The following is a 17,978-nucleotide window of genomic DNA, read 5'->3' on the forward strand; positions in this document are numbered from 1 at the left end:
TGGGGTGGGAGGGGCCATCTACTTTCTGGTTCTGATTGGTGGATGTTCACTTAAATACTTCTGCACAACAGAATAAACTTAGCACATGCCTGACGAAGGGTCCTGCGTGGCTCTGAAATGTTAAAAAAAGCACTACACTGTTTTGTGATGTGATCTTTCTTGAATAAAAAAATGCTTTGACGAAATTGATGATCCTTGGTGTGCCGGCGAATATCTACATACCTTACCTGATCCCGTCTGGTAGGTTCATTATCAAGAACCTTTGTCACCACTGATGCCAGTACTAAGTTCCCAATGAATGGGTCTCTAATTGGAAGATCTTGCCCATATCACTCAAGTATGGGGCCACCCTCAGATGAGAGTCTGTTTGCATCATCATCTATTCACAAGGTGCCTCTCTTCCGACCTTCACCAGTTGGTGGAGGAAGTAGACGCCCTCACTTACCCAAGGAATAGTCACATAGCAGATGCTTTTCCTCTACTGCCTTTGGTCATGAAGTTCCAGGAGAGACTGTTATCTGAGGGTCTCACTGTGATAGTAAGCATGCTGATTGGCCTGCTGGCCTTGGGTTTACACTAGCCATGGAATATAGTCAGGGCCATGCACTTCGGATACCAGTGTTTCCACAACCTGTCCCACGATCGACTGCAAATTGAGTGGGAAGGATTGGAGGACTTTTGCTGTCTTCTGGATGTGGTTCAATCCTGGCAAGGTTCCAGAAAGGACGTCAACAAATGCTATTTAATCCGAAGCCTGGAACAGGTTCACACCCTTTGCAAAATTTTGATCCTCGCAACCTGGAGTTTGCCAAGTTGCTATAATTTCTTCACACGGATCTGGATTTGGGGCTCAGCCTAGTCCCGTAAGGGCTCAAATTTCATCCATTTCAGCTTTCACCAGGGAAAATGGGCATGTGAGTGTCACAAATGTCACATCTACCTCAATACAGGTGGTCAGACACTATAGCTAGCTACTGTGCGCTTCACCTATAGCAGCCCCCTTTCCCTTAAGACAAGCAGGCCCTACCGGTACTTTGTTGCCCCCAGGACTTATACACAATGCTATAGTGCCTGGCCACCACACTAGGGCAGACGCGAGCAGAGCAAACAACAGGCTACTTGCAGTTTAGCAGACAGATAGCGTGGTTCTAAGACAGTCCAGGTAATAAGGCAGGCTGAGTTCAGAGAACAGTGCAATATCCGATCCAATGACAGTCTAGGTAATAAGGCAGGCTGAGTTCAGGGAATAGTCCAATATGCGATCCAATGACAGTCTAGGTAATGAGGCAGGCTGAGTTCAGAGAATAGTCCAATATCTGATCCGGGTCATACACAGGGAAATTCAACAGCAAAGCAAGGCAGACAAACGGGAGGCTTGATCAGGAACAATGTAGGTAACTGTCTCTATCACAAGCAAGGGATGGAGTGTTCGGTTTGCTTATATCAGGTGACTGATCAGATCAATCATCTTGCAGGTGAACACAGACAGGGGAAAAGCAACAGTCAACACCCGGGTGGTGGAATGAGGAACAAGGGCACTAAGTGATCATGACAGTGAGCTGCCAGGGGAATACTTCACGAGGTCGGTCCTGAGAAGGAATAATGTTTCCCAGTATGTTTTTATTCTGGTCCTGGATTTCCTTGCCAGGACTCCGTTTGCATCATCAGAAACCAGTCCTCGGTGGGACATTACTCGAGACAGTGTCTCTTGATAACTTCAGGCCAGACCTTCAAGGGGCAGAGTATCAAATCTGCAAGCACTTGGAGCTACAGAGTCCTACATCTTATTAATTCTGAGAGAAGTTGGGACCTATGCCCCTTGAGCACCTTTGTTCCCAAGGTGGCTTCTGTTTTCATCTTACAAAGTGGCAGTTCCATTCTTTCTGGCAGAAACTGTACCTAACCTGCGCTGGATGTACCAAGTGTCTAAAATGCCTACCTTTAAGCTGCTTCCTAGTTAAAATCCTCTGGAAGGCGGTTTGTGTTTCCATCAGGCAAATTCTGAGGAGGAACCTACAGAAAAATCTTGTCATTTTGTAGAGTCAAGGTCATCCAGGAAACTTAAAGTGCAGCCAGGCAAGAGCCTCCAGAAGTGATAGAGGCTCATTCAGCTAGGTCCATTTTGCCTATGGAGACATCTGCAAAGCAGCAGGCTGGTTGGCACAGTGCACCTGCCTCTGGCGCTACAGGGAAGATCCAGGGGCTCGTACATCAATGGACCCAAAAGGAATGACGGTCTAGGCTTCCATGTCCATTGTAATAAAGTTTGATTATACATTTTAGCCCTCCCTGTTTAGCTCATTATTTGTCATATGTGTGCTGCCATGTTGGCATCATAAAAATGGAAAATTGTATCAAATACTTACCGTAATTTTCCTTTCCTGATGCCTATCCATGGCAGCATACGAACCCCCCTTTTTTTAATCCTGTTATTTTTATGGAGAATGGGGGAGGTTGCGCTCAGTCAGACTTTTATCGATTTAAACAGGTCCTGTGGGTGCATATAGGGGCAGAGCTATATCATATGTATGCAGCCATGGATTGGCATCAGGAAAGGAAAATCAAGTATTTGATACAATTTTCCGTTTTCTCTCCCCTGATGCAGTAGTTCTAAGCTTAGCGCTTGAGAGCTCACTTCTGTGATGGCGAAGGTGAACAGTAATAGTTGGGCCTTGCCTACACCCATAGCAAGGGCATTATTCAACTTCAGTCAGAGCTGCATGGTTTATTTTGATCTGAAGACACCCCTCATCTGCATAGGCAATTTTTGGGTGAAGGTGTATTTAAATTGGCCATACATGGATCAAAATTTGGCCAGTTCAGCAGGGACCATCTGAATTTTGATTCATGTATGGGCACCCTGGTAGTACACAAGTCAATCTGTTGATTGACTTGTGTACAACCAGCCTGTCAGGTTTTTCCGGAATGATTAGTGCTGGCTATAGTTAGCAACCCCTCATTCTGGTCTGCCAGCAGGGAAAGCTCCCCACCAGCAGAGCACAATAGCGCTATGGGAGTGATTCCCCTCATCAACACAGTCAGTTATGGAAGGAGATAAAACTGCCTAATCTATGGCTTGCTTAACCACTTAATTCCCGGCCTTTTGTCAAGTGACATGCGCAGATGGGATCTCCCATCCTGGGCAGGTGACATATGACGTCCTCCGCTTCCCGCCAGTATAGGGGCCGCCGCATCACTGAGGAGCCGATGCCCGTGCCCAGCGGCCTCGATGTCCGTCGGGCACCCGCGATCACTCCTTACAGAGCAGAAACGTGGATCTGTGTGTGTAAACACACAAATCCCTGTTCTGTCAGGGGTGAGGAGACAGATCAGTTGTTCCTAGTATATAGGAACACTGATCAAGCTCCTCCCCCAGTCAGGCCCACCCCCCCACAGTTAGAACACGCAGTGAGGGAACACATTTAACCCCTTGATCGCTCCTAGTGTTAACCCCTTCCCTGCCAGTAACATTTATACAATAATCAGTGGCTATTTATAGCACTAATCGCTGTATAAATGTCACTGGTTTCAAAAAAGTGTCAAAAGTGTCTGTCCACCACAATCCCGATTAAAAAAAAAAAAAATCGCTGCCATTACGAGTAAAAAAAAATTATAAAAATGCCATAAATCAATAACCAATCAATATACGTTTATTGCGATTTTTACCAAAAACATATAGAAGCATACAAATCGGCCTAAACTGAGGAACAATGTGTTTTTGTTTTAAATTGGGGTATTTATTATAGCAAAAAGTAAAAAATATTGTGTTTTTTTCAAAATTGTTGCTCTTTCTGTTTATAGCCCAATAAATAAAAACCGCAGAGGTGATCAAATACCACCAAAAGAAAGCTCTATTTATGGGAAAAAAAGGACATCAATTTTGTTTGGGTGTAGCGTCGCACGACCGCAGAATTGTCAATTAAAGCGGCACAGTGCCGTATTGCAAAAAATGTCAGGAAGGGAGTAAATTCTTCTTAGGGCTGAAGTGGTTAAAGGAGAAGTCCAGCCAAAACTTGTTTGGCTGGACTTCCCCTATGGATCACAGGAGTGCAAACCATTTTGCACTCCTGTGACCCGTTTTCAGCAGAGAGCGGGCTGAAGTCCGCTCTATGCTGACGTCACTGATTTCAATCTAGGCTACGCGTCATCACGACAATGGAAGTTTGGATCTACCAGGTGCCTAGACTGACACCCGTCTCAGCGAGCTACAGAGAGCCTGAGACGGAGGCTCCGTCCCTCCACAGCTCAGCGATCCAATGAGCGAGGAGGGAGCAGAACAGAGAGCTGTGACTGATAGTCTACAGCTCTCTGCTCATGGAGCTGTGAAAACCGAGCGATCGGCGACGTTCGATCGATTCTCAGCAGAGGCGCCGGGGGACCGATGCTGCATGCATCTAGGTATGAATCTCAAAAAAAAAATCCTTTACTTCTCTCTTAACCCTTTCAAGGCAAGTTGATTTAAGTTGATTTGACTCTACGGTCAGACAGGCAGGTAAGTAGCTTTAATGCAGAGGAGACAAAGCATGTCTCTTCTGCATTAAAAATCCTGCCTGTCCGCCTTTTTTCCGATCCTAAAGTCCTAGTTTAAAACGAAAAATTTGGAACAAAATTCTACTAGTGTATGGCAAGCTTTTAGTCAGAAGTCACTCCAGTCCGAGTTTACACAGTGTATGCTTCCTATCACTGTGGCATGGTGATTGGCCCGACGCAGTCACATGGACTGAGTCACATGCTCCTCCAGACACAGAGACTAATTTGTTCTTTCCTCTAGGCTGGTCTGTGGGAGCGTGTGTGACCTTACTGAGTACTCTAGTCTTTCCTATCACCAGGCGCATGTACGGAGACGTTTTGTCTCTAAATGTCCCCATACTTCCTGTCTTCTACAAAATGGCACTTGGTGTGTTCCGTCCATTTTCCTCAGACACTTATTGCAGCCATGTTGTTTGAGACCGGAGTCCTGTGACCTGTATCAGTTGCGATTGATTTATGTCTAGTGCATTTCTCTCCCTTTGATGATCTCCTTCACCTGTTCTCTTCATCCTCTGTAAGTAACTCATCTGGGATAGTGTTCGGGCTGTCCGTGTATACTCCCCTTGTACTGTGTGTGTTGTACTCTGCCCCTTTATTATCTATGTCATTCACTCCAGCCTGTCATCTGCGCACTGCTCTGCCGGGAGGGACATTTCCTGCGTGGTAACCCCTTGTGTGCTGGTCTGCTGTGGTGTTTGAGGTAATGCTTTGTGTGAGGATCTCCTGTCTGTATTGCCTGTTTTAACCACTTCATCTCCGAAAGATTTACCCCCCCTCCTTCATGACCAGGCCATTTTTTGTGATATGGCACTGCATTGCTTTAACTGACAATTGCGCGGTCGTGCGACGCTGTACCCAAATAAAATTGATGTCCTTTATTCCCCACAAATAGAGCTTTCTTTTGGTGGTATTTGATCACACCTGCGGTTTTTATTTTTTGCGCTATAAACACAAAGACCGACCATTTTGGAAAAAAAAAAAACAAAACAATATTTTTTCATTTCTGCTATAAAACATATCCAATAAAAAATGTAAAAAGGTCAAATTTCATCAATTTACCCCCATATGTATTCTGCTACATATTTTTGGTAAAAAAAAAATCTCAATAAGCGTATATTGATTGGTTTGCGCAAAAGTTATAGTGTCTACAAACTACGGAATATATTTTAAAATGTATTTTTTACTAGTAATGGTGGTGATCAGCGACTTATAGCGGGACTGCGACATTGCAGCAGACAAATCAGACACTAAGTGACACTTTTGACAGTGAAACCAATACAGTGATCAGTGCTAAAAATATGCACTGTACTAATGACACTGGCAGGGAAAGGGTTAACATCAAAGGGTTAAACGTGTTCCCCGGGAGTGCTTTCTAACTGTGTGGGAGGTGCTTGTACTGTGGGAAGGCAGAGATCCGTGTTCCTACTTGGCAGAAACATAGGATCAATACCTTCCCTACTGACAGAATGGCGATCTGCCTTGTTTACATAGGCAGACCACTGTTCTACTTCTCTCGGGAATCATCGGCAGGTCTGACCCCCTGGGTGGCTCCCGCTGTGACCAATCACAGCGGGAGCAGGTCTCCGGAAGTGCAAAATCACTTACCTGTATGTGATTTTGCACAGGAGAGCTGCCTTGCCGCCGTATATGTACTGTATACGGTCAGCAAGCGGGTAAAGCAGACCCCTTCTTGAGTTACTTGATAACAGCAATGGCAGGTTTTTATTGTTGTCTGTGCCCCCATTAAAGAGACTCACCATCTCTATTGGTGCTGTTTACTGTTATCGAAAGTAAAAGAAAATTCCTAAATTTTGTATTGTCACCAGAACAGGAATAGAGGGGAAATCTTCCAATAGGGACACTAGTTCTGGTGACAACCAGGGATTCCCTCACTTTGGAGGGATTTCCTTTGACTTCCTGTTTTAGCCATTGGACAGGAAGTGAAAAGAAATCTTCCCTATGGGACTTAGATGGCACATAACATTACAGGGCTTAAAACCCTCTCTGCAATTCCACTTTAAGCAAAAAAAGCAATACACTTCGTTATAATTTTGACCTTTTTTTTTCCTTCTGACTATTGTGGCCGGTGTGGTCTGTCCCCATGCCCCCACCCCCTCTAAGCCAGCCCATTGATGACGTCTTATCTGATCTCACTTAGTACAAGCTGTGGAGTGGTTTTTGTGATGGTCCATAAATGGTAAACAGCTCTGTAGCTTGTAGTGCTTCAGGGAACCAGGAAATGCAAAGAAGTTCTGTTCTGGTGACAACCCAAAATTTGGGATTTTCATTCACTTTCACTCTCGATGATAACAGTAAACAGGACAATAGGAAAGGTGAATGTCCCTGTAACGGGAGAACATACAGCAATAAAACGTGACCAGTGTTCTAATCCCTCTCCACTCTATCCAAAACAAAACAAAAAAAAGTTTTGGCTTTTGTTATAGTTTAACCCCTTTCCACCTGCCCTGGCGTTTCCTTTGAAAAGTTCTTAATGCCCAGGGGGATGGGAAGGATCAGCGATCATGTGACCAATGTGATTGACTATCACAGTGGTCACATGATTGGAAGCCGGTCCCACCAACCACTGACGTTCTCTCAGGATGGAGAGCTGTTTTCAGCAGCTCGGTCTTTGTGCTGGGAGCGTGCAGGGAGAACCCTCCCAGGACATAAACATTGCTTGCCCAGCGACGCATATGTGCGGCATGTGGGCGTTTAGGCCCAGCTTTGTGCCACTGCACATATGGGTTGTTGGGGTGTAAAGGGTTAAAGTGAAAATAAAGATTTTAATCCAATGATCAGAGAGACGGTGAGAGAGGGTTTACTTTAATCCTAGAGTTGAGCTTTAACAAATATCTTTATCCTCTTGCTTCAACACCACCCTTCCCCCTATCCTTTGCTCACCCTTTGCCTCTTCTTCCATTGCTCTTGGCCCTCTTTTTGCGCACACCCTTGGCTGCCACGCACATTTTTTTTTTTTTTCTGCTAGTACCCATCCCAGTACCCCTGCACACACATTTACTAGTACTGAATTATCAGCGGAAGGAAAGTGCTTCGACCTCATAAACCCTGAGTGTTTAGCCCCTGTGCATAAGATCGTAGAGTTCTCTTGCAGGTAGAACGCACAGGTGAACCATCCAACCCTGCTGTCGGCAGTCTGGTAAACTCTCTGAGAGGCTGACAGCTGCTGTGGCTGGACAGTTCACTGAGTGACGCTAACATTTAGGGCAGTATGTGCCCAAGGACAGATGCCCAGAATGCAGACTTCTTGTGATCCAGACATCTGTCCCTGGGTGCACCCTGCCCTAAATGTTAGTACCACTTGGTGCACTGTCCAGCCACAGCAGCTTTCAGCCTCTCAGTCTTCAGAGTCTATAAGGGTCCGTTTTACACACCTTTGTGTTCTGATGTGCATTAATACATGGTCAGAGGTTTACCGTTGTTTTTAAAGGCGCTTGTTGACCTACTATGCAGGCCTAAAAAAGGTCATGTCTATGCTTTCACACATGTTATGGACTTTGCATAGGAATGTCAACACTTTATAAAAACACATCAAAAAAGTGCTGCAATGCAAGCACATAAGAGTAAATCCAGCCTTAGTTAGAAAATCGGTGATGTAATGATCACATACATCGTCTAGCATAGGTGGTCATTATATAACCAGACATAAAAGTTTCTGTGCTTCCTGAATGTTGCTGTGTATGAGTACCTTTTCATCCTACAGGTAAAGGCTTGTGTATACTTGTGCTTTTTACATTGTGCTTCTGTCACTCTGGGTATAAAGCTCGAACATATCCTCCTTTTTGAGACTTTAATCACGTCAATACCAGGCACTATACACCTTCCTGCCCAAGCCAATTTTCACCTTTCAGCGCTATCGCAATTTGAATGACAATTGCGCGGTCATGCTACACTGTACCCAAACAAATTTTTTATCAATTTGTACCCGCAAATAGAGCTTTCTTTTGGTGGTATTTGATCACCTCTGCGATTTTTTTTTTTTTTTTTTTTTTTTTTTAAATTTATTTTTTTTATTTTTTAATTTTTTGCGCAACAAATAAAAAAAGACCAAAAGTTTTGTAAAAAAAAATATTTTCTTTGTTTCTGTTAAATTTTTTTGTAAATAAGTATGTTTTCTTCTTCAATGACGGGCACTGATATGTCTGCACTGACGGGCACCGATGAGGTGGCACTGATGGGTACCGATGAGGTGGCACTTGTATGTGGCACTGATGGGCACTCATAGGCGGCACTGATGGGCACTCATAGGCGGCACTGATGGGTACTTATAGGTGGCACGGATGGACACTGATGGGTGGCATTGCTAGGCATCACTGAATTTTTTTGTTTTCATAATGTTGCCAGTCAGTGCCCATTTGTGGGCACTGATTGGCGTTGATTGGGCATATATTGGCACATGTGGATGGCCATGGAGGATGTACCTGGCCATCCACATATTATGTGCTTCCCTGGTGGTCCTGGCGGCTTCCCTGGTGGTCTGAAGTGGGCATCCAAGGGGGGCTGTGCAACCAGCACAGACCCCCCCTGTCAGGAGAGCTGCCGATTGGCTCTCCTCTACTCGCGTCTGTCAGACGCGAGTGAGGAAAAGCTGATCAACGGCTCTTCCTACTTACATTGTGATCAGTCATGATTGGACACGGCTGATCACGTGGTAAAGAGCCTCCAAGATCGGTGTAGCGGTGTGTCAGACTGACACACCGCACCACCGATTGCCGCGATGCTCGCTGGCTGTTATCCTGCGGGGCATCATCTGACGCCCAGTCAGGATAACTGAACCACCGCCCGGCCGTCATTCTGCTATAGGCCGGATGGGAAGTGGTTAAAGGCAATTCAACCTGATTGTTTACACTGATGGCAGCGCTGCTAGGTGGCATTGATTGGAACCACTGGTGGGCATTGATAGGTGGCACTTGTGGGCATTGATAGGTGGCACTGCTGGGCAATGGCAAGTGGCATTGGCAGATGTGCCTCCTTCCTCTTCGGGACCGATGTCCCTTTAACATAAGCCGGTGATCGGCTTTTTTTTCTCCTCACGCTGTCAGCGTGAGGAGAAAAAAAAACCCAGATTACCGAGCTTTTATTTACATCATGTAATCAGCTGTCATTGGCTGACAGCTGATCACATGGTAAGGGGCCGGGATTGGCCCCTTACTCGGATCTGTGATCACCCGAGTCTCCGTCACTCGGTGATCACAGCGCACGCCTTGCGGGGCGCGTGCACAGGGGAGGACGTCCTATGACGGCCTCCCGGAAATTGAGGTCTGCGCTGTGGCCGTCATTCGGCTATGGCGCGAACCTCAAGTGGTTAAAAAAGTGATATAACAACAATGTACAATTTACAGCGACAAACAAAATTCATCATAGCGTGTAACATTGTTTCTCATTATCTAAACCAGTGTTTCTCAACACCAGTCCTCAAGGCGCCCCAACAGGTCATGTTTTCAGGCTTTCCATTTTTTTGCACAGGTGATTTTATTAGTTTCACTGCCTTAGTAATTACCACAGCCATTTCATCTGAGGAAAATCCTGAAAACATGACCCGTTGGTGCGCCTTGAGGACTGGAGTTGAGAAACACTGATCTAAACATCTTGTTACACGCTTTGATAAATTTTGTTTGTCGTAAATTGTACTTTGTTCTTATATCACTTTTTTAATGTTTTCTAATAAACTATACCTTTTATACTAAATCATGGTTGGATTGCCTTTAAAGTCCCAAAAATGAAGATATGTTTGAAAAGTTTCTGTAATCGGGATGATGGCAATTACACCCACAATCACATGAGTTTTCCTATCTGGGTATAAAGCTTGGCTTATGCAGGGGTGTCGAACTCCATTTCATCGCAGGCCACATCAACATTTTGGTTGCCCTCAAAAGGTCGCTTGTATCTATAAGACTATATACATTTATCCAGGTCTTTTTTTTTTGTCAGAGAATAGGTACAGGAACAGCATTCAGCGGTGGGTGTGGCCAAACTGCACAGTTGGAGGATCCTAAGGGGCAATAAATACCAGGAGTGCGTTATGTGCTCTTTCAGGGCTGCCCTGCGTACCCAGTGCAGGGTTCTGGGGTGCACTGTGTACAGGGTTGAGGGGTGTGCTATGCACAGTCCACAGGGTTCAGCTTCCTTTCACAGGCTGTTCACATTTCACTCCCCCCTCCCCCCCACCTTAAAAGTTTCCTCACATCTCGCCTACCCGGCCCAGCTCTAGTACCTCACTTGCAGGGAGAGTTTTGGTCAGTATATGTTCACCCAAGCACAGCTAGGGATCACAGTGCAGATTGCCACGTGATATCCCATCTCATCCCACACTGCATCTGCATCTCCCTTGTCCCTGCAAGGGTTGAGTACAGGGCAGGTAGGGATCTGTGAGGGCTGCTAAGAGGAAAGCTGTCCTTGTGAAAACAGAAGGCTTCTGTGTTTTACAAGTGATGGTGATGCGTGGGGAGCAGAGGGCAAGAGTGGGAGGTGGCAGAACCGAGTTCCGCCAAGTTCCAGTTGAAAAAAAGCCCTGGGTATGAAGGCCACAGAAAATTGCCAGGTGGCTGGATTTGGCCTGTGGGCCTTGTGTTTGACACTTGTGCTTTAAAATATAATTAAAGGCAAACCTTTTAAACCTTTTTTTTTTCCCTGTTTTTGACAGAGTGGAGAAGGGTTAGAACACCTGTCCTTCTCTCTTTTTTTTTTTTTTTTTTTTTCTTCATTGCTATCCGTGCCCCCTAGGTAAATTCACTCTCTCTAACTGCCCTGTTTTTCATTGAGAGTGGAAGTTAAGAGAATCCTAAATTTTGGGTTGTCAGCAGAACAAGAATAGAGGGAAATCTTCTAGTGGGGTCACTATTTCTGGTGACCCTGGTGATGACTAGGGATTTTATCACTTTGGAGGCTTTTCTGCTTAGTTCCTGTCTTGGCTGTGGGATAGAAAGTGCAGAAACTGAATGGCTTTCGACCTGCTCATTTCATAAATGAAACAAAGTGTTTTCGGGTGCCTTAGGACAGCAGCCTGGCACAATCTATTTTAGAGAGTTCAGAAGTGTGAGATCTCTAAGGCCCCTTTCACACTACTGCGACTTCAAAGTCAAGCGATTTTTGCAGTGATTTTACAGCGATTTTCAGGGAATACCTGTGTAAACTTGAGGTCTATGGACCTCAACTTGCATCCAAGTCGGACCAAGGTAGTACAGGGACTACTTTGAAGTTGCACAGATATGAATGGTACTCATTGAAAATCATGGGGTACGACTTGTCATGCGGCTTTGCTGTCCCAAGTCGCAGGACAAGTCACACAAGGGTGGAAGGGGCCTTAGAGCAATCTCTTCAATATACACTTGTCTGAACTCCCTCCAGAGTTACTAATGGTAAGTGCCACACATCTATTTTACTTGGATTGTCAGCATTTATGACAGGCTGAAATAAACAGTGGCTGGATTCTGTACCAAGCAGTACTCATGTTAAGGGCTGTTGCTGTAAAAGCAAAAGTAAACCGCTTTTTTTAAATTTTTTTTTAAACCCTGCAAGGTAAATGCATCATGTGCTAGATTGCATTACATACTAGCACATTATGAAATGCTTACCTTAGAACGAAGCCCTCTAGCAGTGTGCTGTCACTGCTGAGAGGGCTTCCATTCTCACCCAGGCTTCCTTCCGGGTTTGCATGCATCGGTCGTCTGACCGTGCTGCGATGACATCACTCCCACATATGCGTGTGGGATTCATGGACCGCGGCTCTGTCCCTTCAGAGGGAATTTGTCAGTGACATCAATGGCTGCATGCAGTTTGAGTATCTCCTAAACGTTGCAGGTTTAGAACATATTCACTGTACCTACAGGCAAGCCTTATTATAGGCTTACCTGTAGGTACAAGTGCAAAAAAAGCGTTTGCTTTCACTTTAACAGGGGTATACCCCGAATGCAGTATTCCTAAGTCTGGTTGAAACTTTCCTGAATGTATAAGGCAGTGCAGCATGGAGCAACTGCGTATTTCAGCCTTTCATAGATCTTGACAACCTGATGGTAGCCGGGCTGGATGCTGCATCTCTGCCTTCCAGGTGCCCCAGAACTCTGGGATTTGATGCTGAGGGGCCAAGCCGCCTGTGTGCATGTAGCCTAATGGTTATTAATCTATATATAATGTTCAAGTAATAAATATCTTTATTACTTGTTTCTTTTTAAAAATTATGTTCAGCTAAGCAGATATTATATAAACCATGTTTATATATAAAATTCTTTGCTCCAATAGGCCAAAAGGTCAGTCAAAAACATCCAAATGATGCAAAGGTGGAAGACCGTTTTTAAAACGGGATAAAAGAAAATCGGATACATCTTTTAAATAAATGTCTCAGTTTATGTCCTACAAATAGAACAATTATTTTTGAATTCGGTATCGAAAGATATAACGAAACACTTTTAATGGTATAATTATTAACCAAATAGCAGCAAATAAAGGAAGTTGATTGTTAGAATTTACGTAGTAAGGTTTTTAGAAATATATTCTATTAATGGAAAAATATCTGCTTATTACCTTTTTGTCAGTGATTTTCCATGGACCTGTTTGGACGAATCTTCAACACTGTAAATGCAGTGAGCAACCTGTTTACAAATCCTTATAGGGTTAGAGAGGTGCCTCTCCTGGACTATGTTGGTTGCCCGAGAATCAGAGAAGATGGACGGCTCCTGCTTTACAAAAGCAAAACTGCAAGATCATGGGACTGTCTTTTAGTTAACCCACTGACACCACAAAATGCCTACCGGTTTGTATCTTTTCTGCTTTTAATCTAACACCAATATTTTTTATATTATGATTTTGATTCAATATAAGGGTGCATGCATAATATGTATTAAAGTTTACGTCTGGGCAAAAAAAAAAAAAAAAAACATTTTTATACACCATGGGACACAGAGTCAGGCTAATTTTCATTACCTGCTGGGTTATACTTCATCAATAGGTTAATGGACACTGGTAGACCAAAGGTCTTCAGACAGGAAGTGATCCCCTATATAACCCCTCCCATACAGGAAGTACTTCGTTTTTTTTTTTACCAGTGTCTGCAAGGTGGATGGCACAGTTTGTTTGAGCTCTCTGAGCTCCAGGTCTCTCCCACAAATGGTTCCAAAATGAGTCAAGGGATTGAACGATCGGATCTATTTGACACAGGCTTTTATGCTTAGATAAATTTTACCTGAGTCTCACAAAAAAGACTCCAGATCTTGCAAGATTTTGCCTGTAATGTGGCCTCCGGGCGCTGGACCCTGCGGAGTGGAAATCCTGGACACTACTGCGCTAAGGCATTTCCTGCAGGGTGCTGTACAGGTCCAAGGAAGTGGACCCTAAACATGTAAAGGGTACCCAGTCCTTGAAGGTCCAAGTGAAAGGAACCAGCCGTGAAGGGTGAAGATTGGGCCCTTAGTTTCTAAGTGGCCCTGCGCCTGAACGGGTAGGTGAGATTCGCTGAGGAAGTCCACACGGACGATACGCGTGCAAGGGGCTCTGTGATGTCAGTACAGCCACCCATCTGGTTTATTTTATGCTGTATACTCCTGCACTGGGAAACAGTGCTTGCTTTGTGAGTAATTTTTTTCTTATTTAATACATTTTATACCTTTTCCTATGGAGAGCACTATGTCCTGTTATTTTTGTTTTTAACATGATATATATCAACCGATGAGACTGAATTTGGGATACTGCCTGTGGACCCCTATCTCCATAATCTACCCTGTGGAAGGGAATGCATGAGTGACCTTGCTGTTAACGCAGAAGGTCCACTCAATAAGGTGAGCAGCCTAGACCCTTGGTGGAGGTTCACATTGGTGGTGATACAACGAATACAATCTTATCCTATCACTGCACCCTTTCCTTGCCAACTGAGGGATCCCCCTTCTGCAAGTGGGCAGCTTTTGATCTCCTCGGACTAAGATATACTTTTTGGGACTTTGCCTCATGCGTTTTATTTATGTACGTTTAATATGTACATTTTATGTGTATACATCTGACCTGTATTGAGCGCTGCACTGCTATATTTTGGGTAAGTGAAACCCCTTTATTTTGTTATTGTGGGGTGTCCCAGTGATTGTAACAATCAGTCAAGCTAGCTAATGGCTGGACATCTGTGTGCGGTGACCATACCGGGGAGTTCTGGGCTAGCTGTGGATGTTTGCAAAGTGTACCTTTTTTTTTTTTTTTTTTCTTGTGTCTGGCTGTATTTACCTGTATGATGGCGCACGACAGTGCACCATTTTGCCTTGGTTTGCTCTGGCGCACATGCGTTCGCAAGAGCGCCGATGGGCTCGGCAGTTTGTTTGGTGGCCTTGGCGCACGTGGCTTCGCTGCACATGCACTGTAGCCTTTATCTGGGCGCATGAAGATTTGCGCTGTACGCGAATACAGTCTTTGAGTGCTGTGTTTTGCTGTTGATGATGTTTTAAAGGATTCATAAGGATTCAGCAGGTTTCTCGTCTGGCTCTCTTGTCTGTACATATGCACAGACTTTTATGGCTTAAGAACTGGTCATCCGAGCTTCCTTGTAAAAAGTTATTGGCAGGTTTCCCGTTTCATGGGGAACGTTTATTTGGTGATCACTTGGACAAATATAGCCAAAAGATTTCCGGAGGGAAGAGTTCTCTACTTCCTGTGAAGAAAAGCACCAGACGTCCCTCGTTTAAAAACCTAGGGACTGCTTCCTCAAATGTCTCAGTGTCAGGGCGGTTCCGCCACCAACAGGGTGCTAGGGCCAGGGGCAAGCCGCAAGGCCAGGGCCAGAAAAGTACCTGGGTCCAAAATTCTTCTAAACCCAGCACCAAGCCCTCCTTTTGAGGGGACACCCCCACTTCATCGGGTGGGGGGAAGGCTGCTGCACTTTGCGGGCATTTGGAAAACAACCATTCAGGAGAAGTGGGTGAACTCAATTATATCTCGCGGTTACAAGCTGGAGTTGCGGGGGATTCTTCCTCAGAGGTTTCTAAGATCCAGCGTTCCCTCAGATCCTTCAAACAGAAAACTTATTGCTTTAGGCACTACATTATCTGGTGCATCAAGGAGTGATTGTAGAGGTTCCTGTATTCAAAAGGGGCACAGGGTTTTACTCAAACCTGTTTACGGTTCAGAAACCAAATGGGGACACAAGGTCCATTTTGGACCTAAGGGGGGTTATTTATGAAAGGCAAATCCACTTTGCACTACGAGTGCAAAGTGCACTTGAAATTGCACTGAAATTTCACTTGGAAGTGCAGTCGCTGTAAATCTGAGGGGTAGATCTGAAATGAGGGGAAGCTCTGCTGATTTTATTATCCAATCACGTGCAAGCTAAAATGATGTTTTTTATTTTTCTTGCATGTCCCCCTCGGATCTACAGCGACTGCACTTCCAAGTGCACTTTCAGTGCATCAAGTGCACTTTGCACTTGTAGTGCAAAGTGGATTTGCCTTTCGTAAATAACCCCCAAGGTCCCTGAACAAGCATCGATACAGTCCTTTCGGATGGAGTCTGTCCACTCAGTAGTAACCTCACTCCAGAGGCGAGACTTTCTCCATCCTCCATCGATTATAAAGGACGCATATTTACACGAGCACACAAGCGGAATGTCCGACAGAAAAAGTCAGACGGAAGCTTTTCATCGTCTATTCCGATTGTGTGTGTGTGTGTGTGTGTGTGTGTGTGTGTGTGCCTCATCTGACTTTTTTTTTTCGAAAATTCTGACTGACCTAGAAATAGAACATGTTCTAAATATTTCTGACGTAATCAATTCCTATTGGGAAAACCGCTCATCTGTATGCTGTTCTGACGGACCAAAAACAACACATGCTCTAAAGCAAGTACGAGACGGAAGCTACTGACTATTGAACTTCTCTTTTCTAGTCCCATCGTACGTGCTGTACGTCACCGCGTTCTGGATGGTCAGACTTTGGTTTGACCGTGTGTAGGCAAGACCGCTTGAATGGAATTCCGTTGCAAGAGTATTTGTGCCGCCCGTAAGGATCAGGTGCGTCAGATAAGGGGCACCAGACAACCCTCCATTCGGCTCTGTATCAGTCTTCTAGGGAGGACTGTATCCTCCTTCGAGGCAGTGCCCCATGCCCAGTTCCATTCCAGGCCCTTACAACAAGACATCTTGTTGGCTTGGAACAGAGGAAGAAAAGCCCTGGATTATCCAATCTGCTTATCTCCTCAGGTATGCTTAAGCCTAAACTGATGGTTGCAGGATCAGAACCTGCGAAAGGGAAAAATCCTTTCTTCCGGTAACTTGGAGAGTACTGACTACAGATGCCAGCCTCTCAGGCTGGGGAGCTACCCTAGACGGGCTCACAGCTCAGGGGAAATGGTCAGGGACAGAGCAGACCCTGGCCATCAACGTCCTTGAATTACGGGTGGTACGTCTGGCCCTACGGTCCTGGACGGTGGAGCTTCAGGACTATCCCATCAGGGTTCAGTCCGACAATGCCACAGCAATGGCCTATATAAACCACCAAGGTGGTACCAGGAGTCCTTCAGCTCTGGAGGTGAACTATACACTAGCCTGGGCAGAGGGACATGTGCCAATTATATTGACAGTCCATATCCCAAGAGTAGAGAACTGGAAGGCAGATTATCTCAGCCGCCAGCAGATCTGCTTGGGGGAATGGTCCCTACACCCAGAGGTGTTCCAGGAAATTTGCCAACGTTGGGGATGGCCAGAGGTCGACCTACTGGCATGCAGGTTCAACAACAAGCTTCAGCAGTTTGTGTCTCGAACAAGAGATCCTCTGGCAATTGGAGCAGTTACTCTGATAGTTCCATGGAGCCAGTACTCCCCTGGTTATGCTTTACCTCTGATCCCTCTCCTTTCACATTTGTTGCACAGGATTCGGAGAGAGGGGGTACCAGTCATTCTGGTGGCACCAGCCTGACCCAGAAGGCCCTGGTTCCTGGAGATTGTGAGACTGACAATAGACGGGCCATGGACGCTTCCACGTCCTCCCGATCTACTGTCTCAAGGTCCTATATTCCACCCCAATTTACAGTCTCTAAATTTGATGGCATGGCTATTGAAGTCAGGGTGTTAAAGGACCGTGGCATCTTGGGACCAGTGGTGTCTACTCTAGTGAATGCTAGAAAAGCTGTCACTAGGAAAATTTTCATAAGGTCTGGTAGACTTTTATATTGCTTGGTGTGAAGCCAGAAAATGGCATCCTCGGAAATATGTGATTGGGAGAATTCTCTTTTCTACAGTCAGCTGTGGAAATCAAATTTGGCTTTGAGTACAATCAGAGGTCAAGTTTCGGCCCTATCAGTATTCTTCCAAAGGCTTTTAGCCTCCCATTCACTGATCCGAACCTTTATGCAGGGGGCAACTCGCTTGCTTCCCCCCATTAGGTCACCTATGTGTCCTTGGGACTTGAACTTGGTGCTGTCTGTGTTACAGAAACAACATTTTGAACCTATTAAGGAAATTCCATTAG

The 17,978-nt window shown here is 45.2% G+C and overlaps 1 protein-coding gene across 4 annotated transcripts in view; it reads left to right on the top strand.

The window, feature by feature from the left end:
- Positions 1 to 4,797: 4,797 nt before the first annotated feature.
- Positions 4,798 to 17,978, top strand: part of PLA2G6 (phospholipase A2 group VI) — a 256,973-nt gene continuing 243,792 nt past the window's right edge. For 2 of the 4 annotated variants that reach the window (XM_073592601.1, XM_073592599.1), the window contains exons 1-2: positions 4,799 to 5,044; positions 13,080 to 13,297. In XM_073592601.1, coding sequence (XP_073448702.1) covers positions 13,089 to 13,297 — 209 coding nt within the window. In that variant the 5' untranslated portion in view covers positions 4,799 to 5,044; positions 13,080 to 13,088. Of the gene's footprint in view, positions 5,045 to 13,079; positions 13,298 to 17,978 lie in introns of all 4 variants that reach the window. The other 2 variants (XM_073592600.1, XM_073592598.1) reach the window with 2 other exon arrangements.

The sequence above is a fragment of the Aquarana catesbeiana genome, linkage group LG07 (genome assembly GCF_042186555.1).
Source record: "Aquarana catesbeiana isolate 2022-GZ linkage group LG07, ASM4218655v1, whole genome shotgun sequence".
NCBI lineage: Eukaryota > Metazoa > Chordata > Amphibia > Anura > Ranidae > Aquarana > Aquarana catesbeiana.